We start from the raw sequence: 26,457 nt of genomic DNA on the forward strand, positions 1-26,457 counted from the left end.
ACGATTATTGTCACTGTCAGCATTACTGCAATCATTACTATTATCATCGTTGCTATTATTAATATTATTATTATTATCATCACCATCACTACCATTATTATTATTATCCTCACTATCATCTTTACCGTTATTCCTCTTCCTACTATTACTTTTAATATTGTTATCGTCACTACTATTGCACTATTACCATTATTACTATTACTATTATTACTCTTCATAATATTATTAGCACTATTGTTGCTGCTATTAGTACTACTATAATCATAATTATTATTGTTATCTTCACTATCATTCTTAGTATTACTATTATTGCACTATTACCACTAACAATGCTATTATTATTACTCTTCTTACTGTTACTAGTAGTATCACTATTCCTCTAAATACCATTGTTATTATTATTATTATTATTACCATTACTATTTCCGCCATCATTACCGTTATCGTTATTGCAATTATCATCATTGCAATTATAATCATCGCTATAACAACAGCTATAATATTAATACTACTATGGCTACAGTTACCATCATCGTTAGTATCGTCATTGCTACCGTCACTGTTATCCCCGCGATCATTGTTACCAATACCATAGTTACTTTCGCACGGTACACTAATAGCGGGCAGGGTGCAGGAAATTATTTCGCTCACGTGGCGGAAACCGCGGGCGAAAACTTCGCGGCGTAAACGCGCGGCCGGATGTTCGAAGGTAAATCTATGTAGGAAGCCCCTGCGTTGCAAAGGGGGGCGCCATCGAATTCGCGGCGACGACTGAATTATTCCGGCTGTCGTCCGTCCCGTGGATCTCGGACGCTGACTTGTCGGACATGGCCCGCGTATTCTGCGGCTTCTGCCAACGTTCCTCCGTGTCTCGTTCCAGCCATCCCTGCGAGACGGTGTACGCTTGTACGCGAGTACCTGTGTGTACGCGTGTGTGTGTCGTGGTCCGAGGAAATTGGGTAATTCTGTTTCGAAAGTGGAGTTCCGCGAAAGAGGGAAGCCTGCTAGACGGCGCTTCGGTTTCGAGTAACTGGCGCGTTACATTGTTTTCTTTGGAGTTGCGTCGGGACGCTTTGAACAAGGGTAATTGAATAGTTTCAACACGTGGTTTCGCTGCCCCAGGTGTCTCCCCTATTTCTTTCTATTCTCCAAGCTTTTTCGTCCCTTTTGAGACATTCCTCGTGTTCCATTCATTATTTTCTAAACTTTCCTCGAATTACTCCATTTTCCAATTTTCCACCGATTTTCCCTTATCCATATTTACGATTCTATCCTAGTTTCTCGTGATTGCGATCTTTCGTTCATTATTCCTTCAATTTCTCGTGTTCGTCCCAGAAATATTTCCCAAATCATACCGAGTGTGATTCTTAATTTATTATAATTATTGCGACGATATTTCGTAATTTTCGCAATTAATATTTCTTGATTTTCCCCGCAATTTCTCATTCGTGCAAATTTTCCCTGACACGGTGCACGAGGTTAAATGCAATTTTAAATGAAACTCCACTTCCGTCTGTAAACATTATATATGCGTGCACCACGACACATCGACGAGTATCAAAAGCTCCAGTTTGCCTTTAACTGTGACAGCTCCCACGCTTATAGCCGACGATAAACTTAGGGTAGCTGTACATCTCGCTCTTTCCATGCGTGTTACACACGGCGAAAGAGGAGGAAGGAAAAATAAAAGTAAAACAGGAAGAAGAAACGAACATTACCCCCACAGATTGTGCACGATTCCACAAGCGAAGATTAAAGATTCAATGAAAGCTTGTCGTCTGGACATTTTACAAACGCTTTCCGGGAACTACTCCTCCAACTTCTTCTGGGTAAAAATACCGACCGTGGTAATTATTCAAAAGCGGGCAAATGGGTATTTTGACATGGTCATGCTCGCCAACGACGTCATCCGTTCTATGGAACTCCATGCACGGGAATACAGGGTGAGTCACGTGAGCCTGGCCAACCCAACGTCTGCCACTGTTCCGAGCACATCGCGCTGAATCCGATCACGAAACTGACAATGCAAACCCGAGTAAACGATTTTACGGAAATTCGAGGGAAAATTCGGAAAATCGTGAAAAATTCTAGACTTCGAGATCGATTTTCCCGAACTCCTTTCATAGGTACGTGTATGCACGTGTGGCAATGGGGTTGTAGGATGTGTCTCGGACCGAAATAGAATCTTGGCTCGGGATTGAAAAATGCTTGAATTCGTCACTCGGCTCCTCGAGCGAATACAAAGTGAAAATGACTGCAGGGAAATGATCCCAGAGTTATTTTCTCTGTGCACGTGCTACAACGCGGTGATCACAATTATTACAGGCTTCGTGTTCTATAAATACGCAAAAATGGTGATACACTCGGTGTCTCGGAACCAATGATCGAAACACCCAGTCTGGGTACAGTACGCGACAAAATTGTGACACACCCTGTGATTTTTAGTATCTCTTGAATAACTTCGAAGAGCATTTTCTTGGCAAGAGAAAAGAAAATTGGGTTGCATAATTATACGAAATCAAGTTCGATTTAATAGAGAAATATTCGTGCTATGGGACATTGTTAAAAATATGGAAAAAGATTCAATATCTTCTACTTATTTATATTATTATTCTAGAGCAATTATTCTTGGCAAATTCAGATTTAGGACACCAAATTAAATACGAAATCTTCCCATTTTTTACACATATATTATCCCATTGTCGTGTCTATTATTCGCATAAATAATTATTAAATTTGTCCAACCAAAAAGAAAAGAAATTAATCTTCCATATAATTGAAAAACTGATACTTTCCTGAAGAAATTGAAATTAAAAATCAATTTCTCCTATAACAAGATTCGTACTATGGGACATTTTTAACAAAAATATAGAAAAAGATTCAATACCTTCTACTTATTTATATTATTATTCTAAACCAATTATACTCGACAAATTCATATTCAGGGTACCAAATTAAATACGAAATCTTCCCATTTTTTGAACATATATTATCCCATTGTCGTGTCCATCATTCGCATAAATAATTATTAAATTTGTCCAACCAAAAGGAAAAGAAATTAATCTTCCATATAATTGAAAAACTGATACTTTCCTGAAGAAATTGAAATTAAAAATCAATTTCTCCTATAACAAGATTCGTACTATGGGACATTTTTAACAAAAATATAGAAAAAGATTCAATACCTTCTACTTATTTATATTATTATTCTAAACCAATTATACTCGACAAATTCATATTCAGGGTACCAAATTAAATACGAAATCTTCCCATTTTTTGAACATATATTATCCCATTGTCGTGTCCATTATTCGCATAAATAATTATTAAATTTGTCCTACCAAAAGGAAAAGAAATTAATCTTCCATATAATTGAAAAACTGATACTTTCTTCAAGAAATTGAAATGTTATTGCAATTGAAATATAAATATTAAAATTGAATGAATCAAACTGAAATTGAAAAAGAGACTAAAATTATAATGTTAAAATTTGCACGTTCAAATCGTCGCAATAGTTTCGACAAAATCGAAAATACAAGAACATAGAGAACACTATGGTTCATCGCATATCGCGCGTGATGAAAGGAGCGACGACACGACAAACAGATGAACGGGGAAAAGAAACTCGGAAAAGGCGGGAAATTTGAAAGGAAAGGCGACGAAGGTCGGAGAGACTAGGACGTGATCGGAAGGAAAAGCAAATTTTCAGCAGCGACGAGAAACGTCTAGCTCGAAGCTTAGGGAAGAAGATTTATCGACTCGTGATACCGCCTTCTGCAACAGAGACACCCTGTACACTTGCCCCGACGATAATTTAGTGTCAGGGAACTGTAGTGGCTGTAAAACTCGCGCGTGCAGGAATACCTCGAAGCCTGTCTGTTGCTTGGAACCATAAACAACGATCTCTTATTTCGACGACATTCGCCACGGTCGTGCTCCACGCAGGTGCAGTCGAACGGATAATAAAGTATATTTGACAAAAGAATATGTCGGTAGACCTAGGATTTCCACCGGGGTACCGTAACTTGCCCAAAGGAACGTCGATTCACGCGATAAGCGGATTTTTCCAGACCCCAAAGGTGAACATGAACGAGGAGCCTTGATTCGTTACGTGTCAATGGAGATCATGGGAAACATGGGATTTTTTATTTTTTATTTTATTATGGTGATTCTAATTCTCACGATCAGATTAGGGTCTACAGATAACGAATTTATGAAATTTGGGAATTTATTAAGGAGAATTTAACAATGATTTGTCACACTTGGAAGCTTTGAAAATTGATGATAATCAATTATTAACTTGGCGATAATCAGTGGTAAAAATGACAGTTGCTTTGTTATTTCAATTAGAAGATTAGGCGATTTAATTCGAGTCTATAAATTTTTGGAAAGAATAAGATGAATTCTAATGACAGATTTTATGGAATTTAAAAGTATCTACGAATAAATCCACGAATAATAAATTTAAAAAATTTGGAAATATTGGGTTAGATTATATAGAATTTAAAAATAATTTATGGAACTTCGAAGCTTTGAAAATAATTAACTCGATGACAATCAATCATAAAAATGGCAATTTCTTCCTTATTTTAATTAGAAAATGAGGCAATTAAATTATATCTCTATAAATTTTTGGAAATAATATAACAAATATTTAGAAATAAACTATTGGATGCACGAATAAATCCACGAATAATAAATTTTAAAAAATTCAGGAATATTGGGATAGATTATGTGGAATTTGAAAATAATTTGTCGAGCTTCGCAGCTTTGAAAATAATTAACTTAATGATAGACAATGATGAAAATGGCAATTTCTTCCTTACTCTAATTAAAAGATGAAGCGATTTAATTCGAGTCTATAAATTTTTGGGAAATAACACGATAAATTCTAATGATTGACAGATTTTATGGAATTAAGAAATAAGCTATCGGATCTAATGATAAATCGCCCAAATCAACGTCACGATGAAAATACTGTTTAATCTGTAAATAAAAAGCGACGGAACGCTATGATTAAAAATGACAGATTCCCCGTGAAATAAATTAAACATCGTTTGTCAACTGTTGGATGCCCGGTAAATAGATCACGGGAAGTATCCCTGGAGCAAAGTGAAATAAAGTCGAGAGGCAAAAATGAAATTTAAGCGTTCGGAAAGTTCGTGTCGGAAAGTTAAACTCGGAAAGTTGGCGAGGCTTGACGTGAGAAAATTCGGAGATACGATCGATTTCTAAGTAATTCCACTTCCAACGACTACTTAGCCGCCCCTGCTTTGAAGTTAGAAACAGGCAGTACCTCATTGAAGATCCATCCTCTTATACCGAACTTAGGGGATTAGGAAAGTTATGAAGATCCTGAAATATGACGCCGAGATGCAGATAGGAGCGCCACTTTAGACTTGGAATTGAGAATGTTCTGCAACAATTCATCTTGCATACCTGAAGCCAAACGCATCAACTTGCGAACACGGATACCCAAGTTACAATGACGCTAACGGTAACCAAAGATTACTTTCTTTCCCACTTTTCGCTTAAAACAGAAAAATTTACACGTAAACTAGAAAATCTTTCGAAGAAGACTAATTTCCTGAGATCTGTTGACTGAATGGCGTCAGAAAATGGCCAAGAAATATTTAAAAACATAATATTTGAGATAAATCAAGTCTCAAGAATCTCTTACTGCAATATAGACCTAGAAAAACTTGATAATTTTGTGAAATATGATCAAAGAAAGGAATAAAATTTATAATTGACATATACCAAGGTTACATGAGATAGAGGACAGGTCATTGTCAAGGATTACTCGACTATTATCCTGCTTTAAAGTCGATAAAATGATCACTATGTATATGACGAAGTTAGAACAGCAGTGAGGTCATCAGCAAAGATTATTCACTCTCGAGTGGTATCACTATTTTCATAGCACTAGTGGCAACCATGACGTCAAATTGACTCCCTATTAATAATGGTGACTTGGAGTCAAATTGACTTGTTGCTAGTAGTGACATGATGTCAATTGGACGTATCCGTAGAAGGAGGTATATTATAGCTTGCAGGAGTCCAGGATTGGTCAAGTCATTTCTATTGATACGGAGTCAATATGGTTTCGAGACTCTTGACAGGGGACCAATTTGATGTCAAGTCACTGGGATTGTAATGATACGGAGTCAATCTGACGTAGGTACACTGTCACTAGTGTTAGCAGTCAATCCATGTCACCACTGACAAGTTGCGTCACCACTGTCAACGTACGTCACCACTGTCAACATACGTCACCACTGTCAACATACGTCACCACTGTCAACATACGTCACCACTGTCAATCTATGTCACCACTGTCAATCTATGTCACCACTGTCAACATACGTCACCACTGTCAACATACGTCACCACTGTCAACATACGTCACCACTGTCAACGTGCGTCACCACTGTCAACGTGCGTCACCACTGTCAACGTACGTCACCACTGTCAACGTACGTCACCACTGTCAATCCATGTCACCACTGTCAACATACATCACCACTGTCAACGCACGTCACTAAAATTAATAATTCGGATTCGAAGCTGACGAATTCATGTAAATAACGATTGAAATAAACATTTCAAAGAAGACCAATTTTACATCGGTCAACGATGCCAAAAATATTCCCAGGAACAACATGAGAGAATTTCCTAGAGTGACACAGGGCCAGTCAGAGTCAGAAGGCTGAACGAAGTGAACGAGGGACGGGAATAAAATTTGCGAACATAGGTCAAGAATAGCTCGAGACATCCTAAAAGGCAGACGTATCGGAGTATCGCCGAAAACACGTTCGAATGGTTCCGAGTAATCTAAAAATGGAGGGAAGCACTTGGGTCTCCGCGAGGATTGACTCTAAGGTGGCACGCAGGAAACGGGACGTCTCCTGCGAACGTGGAAACAGGAAATATCGTGTGATTTATAATCCCTGGGAGTAAGCAACGACTACCTGCAACGTTCGTCATTCTGTCAATGGGACAGTGTCCTCTGGGCGGCAGTCCTGCATACGCAACTTCGTTAAAAATGTCGTGTCACTTATTCCACTCTGCCAACTCGAGGCTCCTGCCACCCCTGGCGAAAAGTTTTCGGCCAAACTCGATTATCTTCTCACGAAAAATAAACCCAAGTTTAAATTATCTCTTCTTTTTCTGCTTCGTGTTAAATCGACTTAACACCTCGTTTTATGATCGTATTATGTCAGTCTACGCCTGAAAAATTCATTTTTAATAATTTCAAATATTTGAAAGTTGGAAAAATTGGGAAAAATTGATGGCTGTAAATTGTAAACGAATTATTTACTTGGAAATATTTTCTTTTTCTTCTTTTCTTTTTTGATATTTATTTTGAAGGAAAATACATGGAAAATTCGTGAAAATGGATATTTCAAAGTTTGATCAGATTTGATGAGATATTTTCTGATATTTCGAAATACCGACCTTGGAAAATTAATGAATAATTATAAATTATGAATTATATATTAATTTGGTTATTGTAATATTAAAAATGTATTATAACAGGATATTACATTTCCCTACTTTAAAGAAGGATATGTAAAAAATAACTGACAGTGGATTTCTATAAATCAGAAATTATTATTGAATTACTATTGGACTCGTTTAACAATGCAAATAAATTGCAGAAGAATATTCTATTATTTCCGCTTTGAAATAGAATACAGAGAAATTCGTGGAAACGGATATTTCTGCATTAAACATATCGAATTATCAAATATTTGATTCCACTCCGTTAATAAATGAGATCCAATATACGAAAATATTTTATACCCGCCATTCTAAAATAGGACACGTTGAGAATTTATGGAAATGAGCACTCATAAATTAAAAATTTATTTGACTCTATTAACTTTGGAATTATATTAGCAAAGAATGATCTATTTCCCATATTTGCAACCAGGGAGCTTGGGAATGGATATTTATAAAATAAAATTGTCAAATTACTTGGAATATCTATAGATCCATAGAAGAAAGATCGTTGAAATATTTTGTCGACATATGAAACACTATAACAAGATATTCTATTATGCAACTTTGAATTTATCTGAGAATTTTATACTAGTCCGTAATCTTCCATTGCAATAAAAATTTGTGGCTCACGAAAATTCTCTCGTACTCACGTAATCTCAAAAATTACAGTACCATCATCTTCATTACTCCAAATATTCGAAAATAATCAAAACATTACTAAAGTCCCAGCAGTGGTACAAAACGTAGCCACAAGTCTGACCAAAACTGGTCTATTCCACTGAAACTTCTTTTATTCCCAATTAACCTACCGAACCTCCATTTCTAACCCAAGTTATAAAATTCTGAAAACTTTAAGGACTATCTCAAAGCTAATCCAACAACAGAAAACTGTCTATATGATTTCAGTGATAGTGAATAAATCTATATTTCCATGAGATAAAATTAAGGGTTGTATCTTGCGTATAAAAATTAACCCATTCCCAAAAATTTACGAAAATAATATTGTGCAAAGAATATAAAACGCGTAGTAAGAAAATAATTGCAAGATTATGTCAATAAAATTAGAAAATAATTCATATACACTTACAACGATATTTACGATAGACCGTAGATATGGGTCGTGGTGGCGCTAGTGAGTTAAATGGAAAATCGTCGTAGGGCTTAACGAAGGTTAATAAAAACCGATGAAAATAGCACGTCTCGTCCAACTCGACACGAGGACGAATTAACAAGTGACAAAGTCGTTCTACCTTGAACCTTGGACCAGTAAAACAACGAAAGAGCAGCGGACCGACGTAGACAGCGGGGACACGCAGACACGATAAAACGCCAATTAGCGTGCTCGAGAAACCGAGTCCCAATTCATCACTCGTCGATCTCGTTGAAATATCAACGCGCCGAAGGAATGCTCGTAGAGGCGGATTAATCTTCGCGCGGGAGGCGACGAGTTAATTAACGCGGGTTATAAATACGAAAGGCAATCTGCATTATGGTAATCGGTTCCTCGAGTTTCCTCCGAGCTCGCCACGACCAACGTCGCCTCGCCTCTCTCGGGCTTGATCGCGATAATTTACACGGGATATTGGCGTGATCTAATTTTGGCCGCTGGCAGACGGCCCTGTCACGTTCGATTACCAGCTTGCGAGAGTATGGCTTACGACTCTGCAATTAAGCATAGGCGAACACCGTTTGGCCTAGTAATACGGTTAGGCTCGTTTTTTCAAGTTCCCATGCAGTTTTAGGACACCTGGGGTCCCTTTAGGAGGGGTGAATTGATCGGTGGAAGGGGTTGAAAGACAATGAGAGACTTTTAGATAGAACTGGCTTATGATACTCGAATTTTTGGGACTGACATTAGGATGACGACGTGGACGTCATGGAAAAGATTGAAAATTACTAAATTCGAGAAACGAAGAGATGGAGACAGATCGGTATATGAGAATCTTCGCGAATTTAGATGTGATATTTGGAAAATTCCAAGATTTAGAAAATTATAAATTTGAAATTTAAAAATTCACTGTACTATTACCACAAAAATTTGAAAGCCCCTAAATACACTAAATTCAAACTTTACAATTTTTATAGAGATCGTGGATAGGAAATATAGTTGCGAAATGGAGAAAGATTGGCGCACGAGAATCTTCGCGAATTTGAACGTAATATATGGAAACTTAGCAAAATTATAAGCTTGAAATGTAAAAAGTTCACTGAACGACCACCGCAAAAATTCGAATCGCGATTTTCCCGCCATCGCGAAATTTCAAACCCAATACCCGAAACTCGTCAAACTCGGCAACTTTCGTCGGAACAATTTACGAGACCTAACGAAAGCTACGAAAGCTACCCCAAACCCATACGTCCACACCCCGTTCGCTCTCCCCAGCCTCGAAAGCCAACCACTGGGAACACACCGCAACAATTCCGATAATTCGCGACCGTTAAAAATATTCATCTGGCAACCACTGCCATCCAGAAACCACCTCCCCGAAACCATCTCTCTGAAACCATCCTCATCCCTGCCGATCCTCCGGCTCGTTAACATCGACCGTAAATATGGCGGGCAAACAGGCGCGAAGTTTTCTCCCGGGGCGCGGGATCAATCAGCCGGGCTTACGCGATTTCTTGTTTCCACCTCAAAGAAGAGAGAGAGAGTAAGAGAGAGAGAGAGAGGGAGGGAAAACAGCCCAGGGCCGTTTCCTCGGCGTTCGTTTGCATCCGGGACGCAATTTCCATTTTTCAAAGGGGCCAACGCGGCCTAGCCCGATGGGAAGTTGACGAAACCAAATATGCGGCTCGCGCCGTTGCTTTGATCAGCTTCTTCTTCGACAGAGAGCACCGAATAACCCCGTCTCTGCTCCTTTTTCCATCCGGCATACCAATCTCCCGGTTAATGTACGTCGTCTCTGTTTATGTGCCTCTTCCGGTCTAACGCAGTTCCCACCGACAAGACCTTTCCTCGCCGTGGAAATAATTAATATGGAGCCTTGGCGGGCAACTGGGGCCAGTTTTTGTTCCCCGTGGCACGCAGAGTGGCTGAAGCAACGGGTACCACGCGCTGTCGTGTTAATTGCACGCTCAAGTCCCGCGTTAATTCGACGCCAGTTATCCGGACCACTTTCTCGCGTAGACTCGAATTAATTGGTACCATGTTCGAGGGACTAGCTCGCTTCCGGATATTTCGCCGGAAAACTCGCGCTGGGACTCTAGGTTACCTGCCCAACGAGATGTGCTTCTTCGACGTTTTTCGCGAATTCGCGGAATTTCGGAAATTACGCGAGGGGGTGGATTATTGTTAGAAATTAGGATAGAGTGGTTTGAAGCTTCCTGCTTTCGTTCGACCAGTTGGTAGTGTTCTATGTGGATGCACCTTTAGTCTCGGGACGGTCTGGTTCGAGAAAAATTATGTTAGGGGAATATGGGGAATTTGAAGAATCATAGGAGAAAATTGATAAGTTCGATGTTTCGCAGATTCGTATTTTTATCGGTCCAATTTATTGAAGTCGATATACCATTTATTTCGGAATTTTGCAATTTAGGAAGAATTAAATAGGATTAATATTTAAGGAATATTTTCGATCACTTGTTATTGCGTTAATTTTGTTTTAATATCTAATGTACAAATTTTTATTTTTCCTAAATGTTAATTACCCCATGATGGTTAAAAATGGTTCACCATTTGGAGAATTTTGCGAACCGCGCACGAATTTTCCTGTGTTTCGCGCGCCATCTGTAATGGGCCTTATATGTCAACGTACTGTCTCGTGAAAACGTGCGGTCCCTGGGGTATGTCTCAGAGATTTCTATGCGAAACGAAATGTGTTAAATCCGGAATATAATTTGGAAAAGAATTTTATCGGTGATTGCCAAATTCCCAAATTTTTGGAAAATGGAACTTCGGGGACATGTGCGAAAGGGGGGCTTGACAGGATAATTTGGAAGGGACGTCTTGGAATTTTCATATTAAATTCCTTCATAGGACGTCATCGTGGAGGTAATCCGCAGAAGCAAAGGAAATACGCGAAGATTTTTCGCTGGCGCGCCTGAAAAATGGCTGAATGTTTTAGCAGATAAAGAGGCACGGCGAAATAAGGAGCACTCGGGGCATGACAAACTGGCGTCACGAGTCGTGAACACGTTCTTCCGTGTCATCTTTGCAAATATCACTCCCACGGAGCCCTGACATTTCGCCAACGCGGAAATCCTTTTGAAATAAATAACTTCCGCGAAAGGGCGATGCTGCGCCGTCGGTATCCATGCAAAACGGACAACAGGCTCAGACTTTCAAAGCGGATAATTGAAATAGAAATATCAAAACCTGTCTGGTAACCTGGCACGTCGTTCCATCGGGAAAATATGTCACGCTTCTTGCGTCACCGACTTTCCGGAGCAACGATTATTCCCGAAAATTCTCCTCATTTGATGTTACCTTAAACCGAGATTAAATTAGACGAAATTAATAGAAGAAGATCTAGAATAAAATTTCTGTTGGTCTACCGATAAATATTTGGGGTGGAAATTATAATATATGTAAATTTTAATACCGATTTTTAGTATTTTTCCTTTGTAATAAAGTAAATCCTTAATTTATTATGGAGTCGTTATAATTTGGTCTTTAGAATAAATTATCTATGGTATAATCAATATACCTGAATCGACCATGAAAGCATTGAAATATTGAATTAAAAAATTGAAAAAAGAAATTGAAAAAAATTGAAAAAAAATTGGAATTGAAAAATTGAAAATATGGAATAAATAAGACAGGATACATGACACGATAAAATAAAAATGGAATATTCTAAAATAAAGAGTAATTAGCCATCGAATTTCAAAGGACTGTCAAAAACCAAGGTTGAAAGCATTACCGCATAGAACTGATATATATGAGTAAAGATTTATAAATAAAATATTCGATTACAAAAGCAAAATGCCACCAAATCACAGCAAAATACACGTTACATGCCGGTATTACAATGACCCATACCCATTTTGGATCTCTTTCCGCGCCACCGTTCGTTATCCACGCCAGTCGTGTCGCAGTCAGTCCTAAAGCCGCGTTTACACGAGATTAATTTGTCCTCGGTTCGCTTAATCGCCCAAATATCCCGACCGATAAAAATTTTGTAAAATTCGAGATAGTACCATCTCGATGATTAAGAAAAATGGAACAATTCCGCAGTCGAAAGTCGGCTCTAAAAGTCGACGCGATGTTAAGTAAAATAAATCACCAGAAATCCCTAGGACAATCAACAGTTGACTCCCGAGACTCTAGAGCGAGCGTGCCGGCAGTCTGCGCGGGGCTTTGCGAATGAAATAAACGAAAGGCGACTGAAAAGGGGATCAGGGCGATGGTTTGACGAGATCCGCGCGATTTGTCGCGATTCGCGATGCCGAGCATCGAGGCGAGATATCGGCGGCGGAACGACTCCTCGAGAGGAATCGGAAGGGACGACGGAGAAGGCAGAGGAAAGAATGCAAACGACCGAGAGATAGAGGCACCAGGTTTAATAGGATCCGAATAGCCGTCGGTGTCCAGCCGGAAAATCCGAATTTATGAACCTCCGGAAGGATTTAATTTATTTAAATTTCCGACCGGCGAGCCCCGGCTTTAATCCTGATTTACCACATGGCTTTTCTTGTTGCGCCACGCACGCTCGCCGCGCGGCTTAAGCGGCCTGTTATCACGCGCTGCTTATAAAGCGTGTTCGCGCGGCCGATAAGCGACCGTGAAACCGGGCCGGTAGTTTTAGAACGCGGCAACGAGTAATGGAGAACATAGTGGCTTCCGCTCCGATAGCCGCGCGATCATCGCTGGGGAATTTCGTTGAGGATCAAAGGAGTTTCCAGGTGGCGCTAGTTTGATCGTGGTCAAATCGAATGACTGGTATATCGTTCAATTTTAATAAATATTCGTGTATTATTTATTGTTAGAGGGTGTCTTGTGGAACCAAGACTTACAGCGATCTTACAATCATGGCTAGAGAATACTGTAGAAGCTCAAAGCAGTTTCCAGGTGGCGCTAGTTTGATCGTGGTCAAATCGAATAATTAGAATTTCATTCGATTTTACTAAATATTCGTGCAAGTAGGGTATTACTTATTGTTAGGGGTGTTTTATAGAATGAAGGCTTTTAGCAGTTTTACTATCATGGGTTGGGAATATCGTAGAGACTTAAAGGAGTTTCTAGATGGCGCTAGTTTGATCGTGGTCAAATCGAATGACTGAAATTTCGTCCAATTCTACTATATATTCGTGTAAGTAGAGGTTTATTTATTGTTAGGAGTGTCTTATGGACCAAGACTTACAACAGTCTTACAATCATAGCTGGAGAATATCGTAGAGACTTAAAGGAATTTCCAGGTGGCGCTAGTTTGATCGTGGTCAAACCAACTAACTAAAATTTCATTCGATTGTACTAAATATTCGTGTAAGTAGATTTTTATTTATTGTTCGGTGTGTTTTATAAAACCAAGCCTTGCGACAGTCTTACAAACATAGCTGGAGAATATCGTAGAGACTTAAAGGAGTTTCCAGATGGCGCTAGTTTGATCGTGGTCAAGTCGAATAACTGGTACTTTGATAGGTTTCGATTGATGTTTGTATCAGTAGAGTATTATTCGTTGTTAGGAGTATTGTTTAAGGAACCAAGACTTCCAGCAGCCTTATGATGTGCGCAAGGGAAATTCCTAAAGTCTCGAAGGAGTTTCCAGGTGGCGCTAGTTTGTTGGAGTATAGACAAGTTGGGTTATAGGTATTATGTTTGATTTCCGATATTGCTAGGTATGCTTTATAACTTGGAATCTGGGTTTGAATCAGTCGTTCGAGGACTAGAGAAAATTTAGGCTTGTCTAATATTATAAAACTAGTAAAAATCACCTGACTTTTGATACTTTAACCGAGTACGCTAACTTCTGTCTGGCGCCTGTACAGACGTATCAGCAGCGATGTAAATTGATACTACGTTATAAAACGTAGACAGGACTCAGTTACAGATTTCCTGAAAATAAGACAGGATATATCTTAGGAAGGAAAAGATATAAATAGCCATAAAATTCGATAGCCTATCCAACAATAGACGATAGATATTCAACGCTTGAGAGACGGAAAGAATCGCTCGGAAGACGCAAACAGTACTGTCCCAACGTTGAATTCCGCTATCCGTAAACAATTGCCAAGTAGCAGAGGCAAGTTTACCGACCCCCGAAATCAAGCCCAACGAAACAAAGCAAACTTGCCGTCTCAGGGAACAGTAACTTCCCACTTATCGTCGCAATTCCTACGCCAGACAAGTGCCAAGCGAACTTCCGGGGCACCTGTATCTCTAGACGCGAGACAACCGCGACTCGCGTGTTCCCTTTAAACAGCGCGCTTCCTCTGCTAGCCCGATGAGGGAGCATCGCATTAATCACCCGGGAACGGCAGCGGACACAATGGAAACAGTCCGTGAAGTCCATCTAATCGACCTCCTAATCTCCGTTTCGCCGGACGATCGATCAAAAACGCGCTCGCGAACACGGCTGGCAAAGCAGAGCTGAAGAGGAAGAGAGGAAGCGTGGTTTTATCGCGATTTTTCATTTGTTTCGCGGCGTGCAGGCCTTTCGTTGGCGAGATTAGGCGCGTTGGAACTTTATTCGTATCTCTCGGTTAAGTAATTGGAAGGTCTCGCCCAGGGTGATTTATCACCGGCTCCTTGACGCAACGAAAGACGAAGGGTTAGAGATTGTTGCCAGGCCTGACCAATGATCGATCGTTTCGATAGGTGCGCCGGACGTAGCCCGTCCGTTGCCAGGCCGGCTGGATCGTGATTAAGTGATTTCCGCGAGAAAAACGAATTGGAATGCGATCGCGTGCGTTTCCCAGATTTTCAAGCGGATGTCTGCTTTGGTTCCAGGTCAGAACGACATCAAGAAGCTGCGCAGGGAGAACGAGCAGCTGCGTAGGGAGATATGGAGCCTCAGGGACGAGTACGACAAGCTCGAGGAGATATTGAAGAGGCAGAAGAGTCACGCGGAAAGCGAAGAATACGAGGTACTCCGAGGGTGAAGTTAGAGGGATGGACTGGCGCGGGGGATGAATGATCGATGCGTCGATTTTCCGGATTTCGGCTGTTTGATCGATAACGGGAAGTTTGTTTTCACGGCGGCCTCCGATTCCGAGCTTAGCCACGAGAGATTGATGCGCGAGGGCTATTAGCGAGAACGAGTTTCTAAATTATTTCCTGAAATCGAACATCGACGTTGGCATCCGGGCGAGATTTTGAAAAACGATGAGGAATTATTTCCCAATTTTCGAGATTAGCGAACGAGGATTCACAGAGTCGTTTGTTTCAGGATCGCTCCGACGAGGATGACGGTCTGCGATCGGATTACTCGTTCGAGGACGAGGACCTCAGCCAGGACGCCCAAGACGCTGTCAAGGAGACCAACAAGTCCGAGCAATTAGAGAACGTCGAGAACCAGAAGATATCGACGGAAAAGATGAACAACAACAATCTGCACAGGCTACACGTGGACTTCGATGACCTGTCAGTGGTCGACGAAGAGGAAGAGCCTAAAAGGGACAAGGAGAAGAAGGAACTCTCTGCGGAGGATGTCGCAAAGGCGAAAGAGGACAAGAACCCACTTTCGATCCTAAAGTCGAGGCAACTTCACGAGAACATCCCCTTTTATCCTGGTGCATACCAGTCACCCACTTGCCTAAGTAGTCCTGCCTATTATACAGAGTGCCCCTTCAAGTTCCCCAGCACGCTGAACCTGATGATGCCTCCCGACGCGTCAGCGATGCTTGGTTCACCGTGTCCAAGGGTAAACGCTGATCCGATAGTGCCTATGCCGAGTCTAGGAGATCCAAACTTGGACCAGATAAACGATCAGATATTGCACGCGCCTCCTATAGGCTGGCAGAGCAACGTCATGGTGCCTCAGAAGCAAATGACCACGTTTAGCGCGACTGATGCGAGTGGTTCTCCAACTATGCAAAATTTTCCTGGGATTCATCAGGACCAGGCGAAGCAACAGACAATTGGTCGAACGACCGGCGGCTTTCCTCGTCTTCCGAGCTTTCTACAGAAAAAGAACGCTGGCCTGAAGCTGTCAAGCGATCTGTTCAACTCGACAGCGTTTGGAAAGACGTATCAGAATTCGGAAAAGGCCGTGGTTGAGAACGGCTGGGGCATGAATGCAGATTTTTCGAACAGAGGCACCAAGGATCCCAGTGTCAATGGGAAACAGACGGAATCGGAGGAGAGTCCTGTGTTGTCGGCAATGGAGAAACCGAAACATTTCTTCGCACCATTGCCTTCCAAAGCGAAGAAGCAGTCCGACGACGCGTCGCCGACGTCCAGTCACTTTGGAACCGGAAATAGTTCCAGCAGTAGCAAAACTGGGTCCACAGTGGTCTCCAAGAATCACTTCCCGACTCAAAAGGGGTCAGCCGACGTCTACGTGAACGGAGCAATTCCGTACGAAGATAATACGCAAAGTGGCAAGATGGAACAGAGGACGTTCCTAAGCACGGACAATTTGCTGATCACCGACGTCAGAAACGGCACGGGTAATCAGCTGACAAAGTCCATGTCCTGTCAAGACCTTCCCAGCAAGTCCCAAACTGTCTCCACGAACGGTGAAGGCAAACAGATGCTAACTCGAAGCGACAATACTTTGGACAACATAGCAGACTCGAAACCGTACAAGTCGCATCTGAACGTGACTCTAAAGACACCTCAGGCGGCAGAGGTTAGCCCCGATACTCCAGAGATTCCCAAGTTGCCCACGATAGACTATCGCCTGTTCAAGAACCCTTTTCTACGAAATTTCGAATCGTCTTCCAGCTACGTGAACCAGAATAACGTAACCAGACCTCTGTCAGTTCAAGTGAACGACGACAACCTGTGCTACTACCCCTCTCAGCCTGAGGTGTCCACCTTCAACAGAGGGATACCTTTCGCGGACCGATACAGGCCAGCCCAGTCTGATCAGAGCCGTCTGCTGATCCCCTCTAACCAATTAATCAACGGAAAGGTGATATCCCCGACGAACAAGCATCAGATCGAGGTGACGTCCTTCGAAAGACCAAGTCCACACACTCTGATAGGCCCGACGACTCCCTACGAGTTCAACACTATGCGTAGGTTGAACACCAATCCGTATCTGCATAGCCAGAATCTGTACCAGAACATGCCGTACCTGTCGAGGGGTGGCTTGTATCCGCAGAGGGGGATGATGTACTACGACAGCCTGGCGCTGAAGGTGCCAGCTCAGACTCAGACCTCCATTGACGGAGATTCTCATCACGAGGACGAGCACACGCTGTCTCACGAGGAGAGTGCACCGAGCACACCCAGTGGACAGCGTAGGAAGAAGTCCATCAGATCAGAGAAGAGTAGCACGAAAGATCAGAAACCTCTGTCACCGGGTACTCAGAGGAGACTGAAGAAGCAGAGCAGTGTCACGTCATCGGAGGTGGCAGAGTCTCCCGGGAAGATACCTAGAACGAAGCCCAGGAAGCTCAGCATCACCACCACGACCACTTCCGAGGGCCAAGAGGATAAGAACGAAAGCAGGTCATCCTCGTCTGGCCAGGACTCGCCGAAGAAGGAGCAAATGAGGAGAGTGTCCCTCTACTTCAACGCCAAGAAGAGGCCTTCTCTGACCTCGGTGAGAACCGTGAGGAGCAACAGCCTGGACATAGGCAGGGAAAAGGAAGCTATGGCGCTGAACTCGGAAAGGGAAAGGACTAATTCCGTTAGCAGCAGGGAGACTGGCAGCGCCAAGGCGAGGAAAGCGAGCACCAGCAGTGGAAACGTGCCTTGGTGCGCCTGCTGGGGCAACGGGTGTGTTTAGGGACTTCGTAATTGGTTTTATTGGTGGCTCTGGCTGGATCTAATTAAACGTTCGAGTTTTGTTTACTTTGCGGCCTGGTGTATCAGCGTGTGGTCCTCTGGCTCCATTTTAATCGCGGATAGACCTAAGTGGGCTATGTCACAGCCACTGCGTCCTGAGAAACTCTAGAACGTGGAGAATGTTTAATCCAAGTTCGATCTAATTCATAACTCTAATTTTACCTTACACTCTGTCAAATAGACAGTTCCTGATCACTTTCAGAGTCTCAAAGACAGGGACATGGGAAATTTTAAGTTACGAATCATGGAACCTGGAATATCGGAGACTTTTTCGTGAAAAATTATAGAGGAATATTGACAGTCTAAGCCGGTGAGACATGTCAGATCCAGAAAGATCGACGCTAGGACGAGTGGTTGTTGGAGTAGCAGTGGAAAATATCGAACAGAGAGCATGCTCCTTCTGGAGCAGTATCGACCTTCAGCGTAACTATAAGGCAACCGCTGCAGCCAATGGGGGAGGCCGTAAAACTAGCGCCAGCAGAACCAGGACACCATAAAACCCGTTACCGTTCAGGTGACAGTTGCAACAGTGCTGGTCCTTGCCAGGAATACGGGAGCACGGTTTAGCTTGAGTCGCGAGTGGATCGAATTAGCGGATTAATATTTAACGAAGGACCAGACGAAGTCAGGCCCCTGCCAATGATCGCCGTGATAAAAGATCCGTGAACTGTGCCAGTGAAAAGTCGTAGCATCTAATTTCCTATTGGTTGCTCTTATCCGCTGTCAGGAATAACGAGATGGAACGAACATTCGATTCTTTATGCGTTAGCCTAACTGTCTGGGACTTAAGCTTCGATGTTAGGTGTTAAGTTAAGGAGCGATACGTCTGTGCATTTAATTAACGTTAAGAGGCTAGGAGATGTCATTCTCCCTAAAAATGTAAATACGTTTTTAAGGCAAATTTCTGTCATTTAGGCGAGTGTAGCTAAACACGATGAAAAATAATTGAAGATGATTGTCTGACCAGGCACTTTCGCGAATCAAGTACCAGGCCTAACTCGATCATAGTCTAATGGGAAATGTGGCTGAAATTTGTCAAGGTACATGGACAGATTTTTATCTATATTATAGTCAATTCTTGAAACGACCCTTCTCGGAACAACGGCAATTTCAAGTCGAACGATCTCTCGTGGAAACTCCTCGCTATAAGAATCCTAGATAATATCAAATTTTAGCCGGATCAACCGAGTCTAGAGCACTTCTGGTACCGTTCTCGGAAGAACGCTATTAAGGATCCTAACTATACTTCGTGTATGTATAATCCTGCGATTTTAAAGCGACATAACCTCGTTATCCTAAGGAATTTTACGTGTAATTTTGTACGAGTGGTCCATTAAGATCGTACCTTCCAATAAACTCATTTCCATAACAACAGTTTCTTCTATCTCTCGATTAATATTAGCCTTATGATCAAATACTCTAAACACGTTCAAGAATATACTTTAATGCTCATCCTCCCTTTTTATGCCTATGAACAAAGCAACAGAAGAAAGCCATTGCCTGAACTGTGCTTCTATCGAAATACTAATATTGCTCCATCCGACAATTCTAGAGGAAGAATTAATTTGACAGCGTTTAGGTCTTTTACAAACGTGAACTAGTTCAATTGTGGTTTTGCAGGTTTTTTATTTTACTATAATTTACTATAATGTAGAGAACGAAGAATGTATCAATTGAAAGTTGCATGTTTAACTCAATATTCTGTTTTTGACTAATTTTCATCATTTGGCTTGGTGTTTATGAATTGGGGTGCATGTTCGTTAGTTGATGTGACGAGTGAATGATGGGGCTTTTTTCAGGGTTTTCCATTGGTAGTGTATGTTTATTAGGGGTGTGTATGGAATTCAATGCCTTTCAGTAGTAGTGGAAATTTAACCCTTTGCGGACTATGGCCGCATATATGCGTTCTAGGTGAACTGTCAATTTGACAGGAACTCATATGCGTTTAGCGAAAACAACTGATAAAGAGGAAAAACTTATATATGTGTCTCACATAAACGCATCGTTATGAACACATATGTCTAGAATTTGATATTTTGAAGTGCTATCAACGAAAATGGCGTCTAACTAAAAATGTGCACTGCCAATTTGAAATGCCTATCGTGACAGCAACTAGACTTCATGGTACGGTTAACTTTGAATCGTTCCATCAGCAAAGGGTTAAGCCAATTTAGGCAAGTATGTCCTTCGTCTAGTGACAATTGCTAGTCTTTTATTAGGAACTAGCCCAAGCAGTGTCCTGGTGGGCTGGGTACTTATGAGTCACGGAAGCAATAAAGGAGTGAAATAGACTCCGAATGACTCAGGACGCTACGTGTTTCGGGAATGAAAGGAGATAATGAAGAAATACGTCAAAATAATCTTCCTGCAATTATTTCCCAATCCCAACGACTCGATACTCCGCGATTGCTCCCGTGGCTTTTAAGAAACCACCATGGCACGACGGCTGGGAAATTACAGCGAACCCTCGTATTTTCGCCGAGTCATTCATCCCTCTCTATAGTTCATCGAATTATTGATTATTCTACGCAACTTATTCCAAGAGCCCCATTTATTAATGGCTCGCGGGGTGGGGGTGGTTAGCGCAAGTTAAAGGTAAAGTTCGCGAGCATCTTCCGCGTAAACTTCTCTAGCGTTCCGTTCCCGCTGTTCCGCGCCCCCGCCCCCCACGGTCTTCTACGAAGGGGGCGGAGTGGAAGAGAAATTTAAAGAAATCGAGAGAAAGGAATCGCTCGGGTAAATTGAATGTACTTACAATTAAACGCGCCGCTTTTTCCTCCGTTTCTTCGCCATTTTTCTTTCCCCCTCCCTCAGCCCCGATGGCTTTGCCATTCCGCGGAAGGAAAGTTTAAGAGCATCGCGGAAAGAGGAAACAGAGAGGGGGTGGGGGAAACTTCAACCGCGACCGGAGATAATTTCTTTCAGCGGAATGCTCTTTGATTTTTCAATAAACGCGATTTTCGAGCTCGCGGCGCCCATTCGCGTCTGCCAGAGGTTACACGTCGACGAGGGTACATTTAATTCCGTTCCTGTAGGGGGTGGGCCTTTCCGGGGCTATCGAAACGCGATATTTGACAAAGTTTCGTTGAATTTCAAAACCGTAATCGCTTCTTGTGCAGCTGGCATGGAAGATGCTTATTCGCGGATCGAAATACGCAGAATTCAGCCTTCAGAAAAAGAGGGGATTAATTCAACGAAGAACGAAAGATTCACAAAATTATTACAGAGTAATCTCAAAGTAATCCACGACGAAAAGATTCCCAGAGCCAAAACAGTGCCTTCGTGCATAGGTACCTCACGATATCTGTTGCACAGTTCTAATCTCCTGCTCCATGTTGCTAGCCGCTTCTAGCGCCGTCTGGTGGCATTTTCGACAATTTAAATAAAATCTAACGGTGGAAGTCACTTCCTTCGGTTATTTTAAGCATTATTCCGGTAAAACAATCCATACACGGTATTTCACAACGATATCCCTACAGTGTTACCCCGTATTTAAATTCCATGCAAACTAACGTCACGAAACAATCACTCGGGACTAACTTCACGAGATCCACGATATCACGAGGCACCTGAACCACATAATCGGTACAAACGAACATTGTAATGTCCAAGCAAACGCCAAACCTCGCTCACCTCGAGACCAAAGCACCACGGAAGCTAAAAACCGGGTGAATAAACAATCGGAATCCGAAAACGCTGCAACCCTAATCACGCGCCGGGCACAAAAGGTGAAACGACCTGAACGACGATGGGGAAGATAGCCGAAGCTGGGAACGATCGACGAGGTCCGGCGTGCAACGGTCTGGAGTGGAAAAGGCGAAGGTCGATGGCACAACGGCGGGCGAAACAAAGGTTTCGGCGTGGAAACGCGCGCGCGAGGAAAGGCGCTGGCTGGTCGCAGGGGTGCAGTGTCAACGTGGACGAGGGTGGACGGGGCGGGGAGGGCGAGAGAGCGGCGCAGACTGGCGCAATTAAAATGCAAATTATCTCTTTTCGCGCGGCCATCTTCGCAGAAGAGGCTGGCGCTCGCAACCCTACGCCGTCACCGATTAACCTGCGACTAATTTACGACAACGCCGACGACTCCGTCGGAGTGCGAGCGCGAGACGTTTTGTCTCGGCGCGGACAGGGCCGCCCGTGCTAATACGGGCTAACGTCATTTGCGAGATGTCAGTCCGAGGCCGGGTTCCTTCGCTTCGAGCACCGTTCTCATCCCCCCACAGGTCCACGGGACCCCGTGAAATCGCTCGGATGTACGCACGCCGTCGCGCGCGCGACAACGTTTTCGAGGCCTCCGCGTCGTCGGGGACGCGCGCGGATTTAATTCCTCTGGTCGGATGGTCGCGAGCTGCGCGTTCACGGGTGTATCGGGTGTGGAGAGTTGTCGCGAATCGTGCCGGGTTGCGAAATATAAACGTGACCGGCGAATTTAATTGGACCTCGATACATGTATCGTGATCGAGTCTAATTGGATCTTGATACATGTATCGAGTATACTTTTTGGCATTTTTGGTACGGGAAAAATATTTTCACGCAGAAGATCACTTCGTGGATGTTATTTTTAACACATCTAGAACGATGCTGAAATCTAGAGTCAAGCTGTAATTGTCGTGATATCATTTTTATTCGGGATTCGAAGATTGAGAACGAAAATTGAAATTTATTTGTATTAGGTTAGGAAGCCATCTTATCTCCCCCATGCACGCTTGTATTTATCTTCGATCCATTGGTTCTCTCGCCATTAAGCTGCCGTTTCTCTCGAGTGTGTAACTATATCTACTCTGGGACTTAGCATATGCAGACGAGTGACGCGTCATTAGACAAATGCGACGTAGGACAAAGTTAATACGCTGGGAGACGTTCTGTTGGAGAGGAATAAACGGTCATGCGACCCATCAGATTCCCGGAACTAACGTATACCGTCTATTATAATCGAATACACCGCGGTCCGTGTATATGACCAACGACTGGACTCCTCGCGCGTGGCCATATATCCGAACAATGCGTTTCTACGTATCTAGGGATAAATTTACCCCCACACAATCGGTCAAATCGAGCAACGAAACGCGAAAAATAACAAAAATGAAGGGGTACACCCACATAGTAGACGCGAACCTAACGCAATAATATAATCCAACGATATCCGGTGAAAAACGGAGTTGGAGACTTATGGGGGTAAACGACCCCATCAAATTCGACCGAAGAGAAGGAATGTTTAAAAACTCGCGAACGATAGTGTACACGTGTACATCACGTAGCTCTGGTTCGGGATTCGAGGTAATAACCGAGGAAGAAGTTTTCAAAGCAGATGGTGTATGTGGTGGTTGGAGGTTGTTTGAATAATTGATACGATTATTGCGAAACAAGGATGTACATCGATGAGGAGGGGATCCGAGTAATTATTCAATGTCTACGACGAAGGACGTGGTACGACTGAAGCGAGGAAACGCAGACTTTGATCCTGATAGAAGAGGATTAGAGGGAAGTTTAACTGGGTTAGAGATTGGCTGGATGATGGAAGACAAGGTTGACGAAGCTGTTTCCGACCGTTCGAAGAGTTAATATGGGGACTTTTGCAATTTGTTTGTTCCCGAGCAACTTTTCATTGGACTTGGAATAATTAGACTGGATCAAAGTTTCGCTGACAGGAGACCAAGTCGACGAAGTTTCTCCGTGTTTCGTGAGGTTTCTAGGGTTAATGCAGAAAGTTTTATAATTTGCTTATTTATTAGAAGCTTTTATTAAACCTGGGACAACTTCGCGAAATTATAAATCTAGCAGAATTTGAAATTATTTGAAATTCCCGCGTAATTTAACGGATTCTTTGCGACTGAACAATGGCTTTGAAGCAACGATCGATCAACCATTTTATTTTCTACTCGAAACTTTACGAGAAAATGAGAAATCTGCTATATAATAATATTTGACCGCACATTTTTTCCAATAACGTTCTCCAAAATTGTAAAAATAAATTCCATCAGAATTCCCTAGATTCGTGGAACGTATATATCAGCAAACCGATCTTGTCGTTGCATAATGAAACTGCCCCAAAATATTCCAGATTCGTGGCACGTATCTCTCGACAAATCGATCTTATAGTTACAAATTGGAATTCCCCAAAAATTCCCTAGATTCGTGGAACATATCTATGAGTAAACCGGTCTTATCGTTGCAAAATGAAATTCCCCAAAAATTCTCCACATTCGTGGCACGTATCTCTCGACGAATCGACCTTATCGTTGCAAAATGAAATTCCCCAAAATTCCCTAGATTCGTGGAACTTATTCTTCAGCAAAGTGATCTTACTACTCTGACCCATTCGGTTCTCGAGATATTTCAAAAAATGTGCTTTCAACCCCTTTCTCCGAGGGCTGATTTCACCCCCCTCCCCCAATACAAACAATGGCCAATAAGAAAAAAATACGCGCAAAATATTTTTTAGAGAACTATCTCACGCGTAAATCTCGTCAAAATCATCGTGTACGCGTTGAATATAGTCCCTTGTTAGTTAGATAAAACTCACGTTCCCGTGGTCTTTTTTCCCCCATCGTTTTCGATTAATTCCCCCATAAAACTGGCCCCGAGATAAAGAGAAGAGCCAAAGCCATTGAAACTTACGACCACCGTGAATCCCTCAAATTTCATTGGGACGAAGGAATCGGCAAAGCGAACAAGACCTACGCCAACTGTTAATTACCGCTTGGCCGAAGATTTATAGTAATTGTGCAACAACCTCCTCGAGAGATACGTTTATCACGTCCACTACCAAACAGAGCTGGCTATACTCGTCTGGGCCAGATATCGCGCAGATACAACGAAGATTATCGGATGGGAATACTATGCACTCGAGCCCATGAATTCCAATTAAAAGCCTATCGTAAGTATTTATAGGCCGAAGAAGGGAACGATATCTGCTGTTACAATGGCCGTTAAGATAATCAGCTTTAATTACGCACCTCGTAAAGCCTTTATGAATGCTGCACGGACGTCGTGGCGCCGGGGTTTAAGCAAATCGTAGCGCAAGGAGGTATAGTTACCTGGAAGAAGAAAAATGGTTAGCACCGTGTATTTAAGTTGTTCCGATTTATGAATATCGCTGTGTAAACTCGCCTTTCTTTTATGGGCCTATTGAATACAAGGCAGAAGCAACTAAGCCTTCCGCTATTCCGACACGTTTTATTATCCCAATAATATATCTCCTTCGTTACTTCAGTACGAAATTAGCGCGACGAACGTGAACCTCGTATGGACGTCCTCGGCAACGCGTGGTATGAATTATCGAAAAAGAAGCGGTAAATGAATTTCTAGACTAAAAATTCGTGAAAAATACGCGGGATGAGTGTAAGGGGATGATAATTCGCAAGCTCATGAACGGATATATTGTGCGTTAGTCCCGCAATCGACTGATGTTCGATGGTGCGTGCCAAGTTAATTACGGTGTTCATTTATGAACGGAAGAAATGAAGAAAATATCTTCTTGTTAAAATATTCGCTTTTTAATTTTGTAAATATGATCTGTATTCGTTTTTCTTTTATTTTTATGAAACAAAATAGAAAAAGTTTCGTAAAAGCTCATTGCGGCTATGTAATTTTATTTCTAATTCCAAGCTATCGTCCATTTTGTTTATAAATATACGAGATTGTTTCTAACAATTCACCAAGACTGGATTAAATATTAATTGCTATTCATTTATGTCATAAATGGTATGATATACACGATATTTGTTCAATTGCATTCCCCAATTCTAGATCAAATCACCTCATGAAGATTCACGTTGCTCAACTGTTCCTTGCACATTTTTCATTCCTCGTTACTCGTTTATAAATCAAATTTCCCCAAAAATTTATAATAAGTGGGCCACTAGTTAATTATGATACTGGAACATTCGTGATATTGAAAAAAGTCTTACTTTTTGGATTATAAATACTTCTAATACTTGTTCAGTTGCATCCCCTCAGTCTAGGTCTAGTCTAGGTCTCACGAACTCCACACTGTCCACACATTCTTCACCCATGCCTCACCCAACACCACATTCTAATCAAACACACCCACC

General features: G+C 42.1%; 2 protein-coding genes across 3 annotated transcripts in view; one reads left to right on the plus strand and one right to left on the minus strand.

Annotated features, from left to right (window-relative positions):
- The window catches only part of LOC108550914 (uncharacterized), a 31,380-nt gene extending 12,940 nt beyond the window's left edge, over positions 1-18,440 (plus strand). For both annotated transcript variants that reach the window (XM_017904831.1, XM_017904832.1), the window contains exons 2-3: positions 15,395-15,531; positions 15,834-18,440. In XM_017904831.1, the coding sequence (XP_017760320.1) occupies positions 15,395-15,531; positions 15,834-18,344 (2,648 nt within the window). In that variant the 3' untranslated portion in view covers positions 18,345-18,440. The remainder of the gene's footprint in view (positions 1-15,394; positions 15,532-15,833) is intronic.
- The window catches only part of Ror (tyrosine-protein kinase transmembrane receptor Ror), a gene marked incomplete at its 3' end in the record, with an annotated part of 382,334 nt that overhangs the window by 258,423 nt on the left and 97,454 nt on the right, over positions 1-26,457 (minus strand). The window lies entirely within an intron of this gene.

This window comes from Eufriesea mexicana, unplaced genomic scaffold, assembly GCF_001483705.2.
Source record: "Eufriesea mexicana isolate 0111107269 unplaced genomic scaffold, ASM148370v2 scaffold3377, whole genome shotgun sequence".
NCBI lineage: Eukaryota > Metazoa > Arthropoda > Insecta > Hymenoptera > Apidae > Eufriesea > Eufriesea mexicana.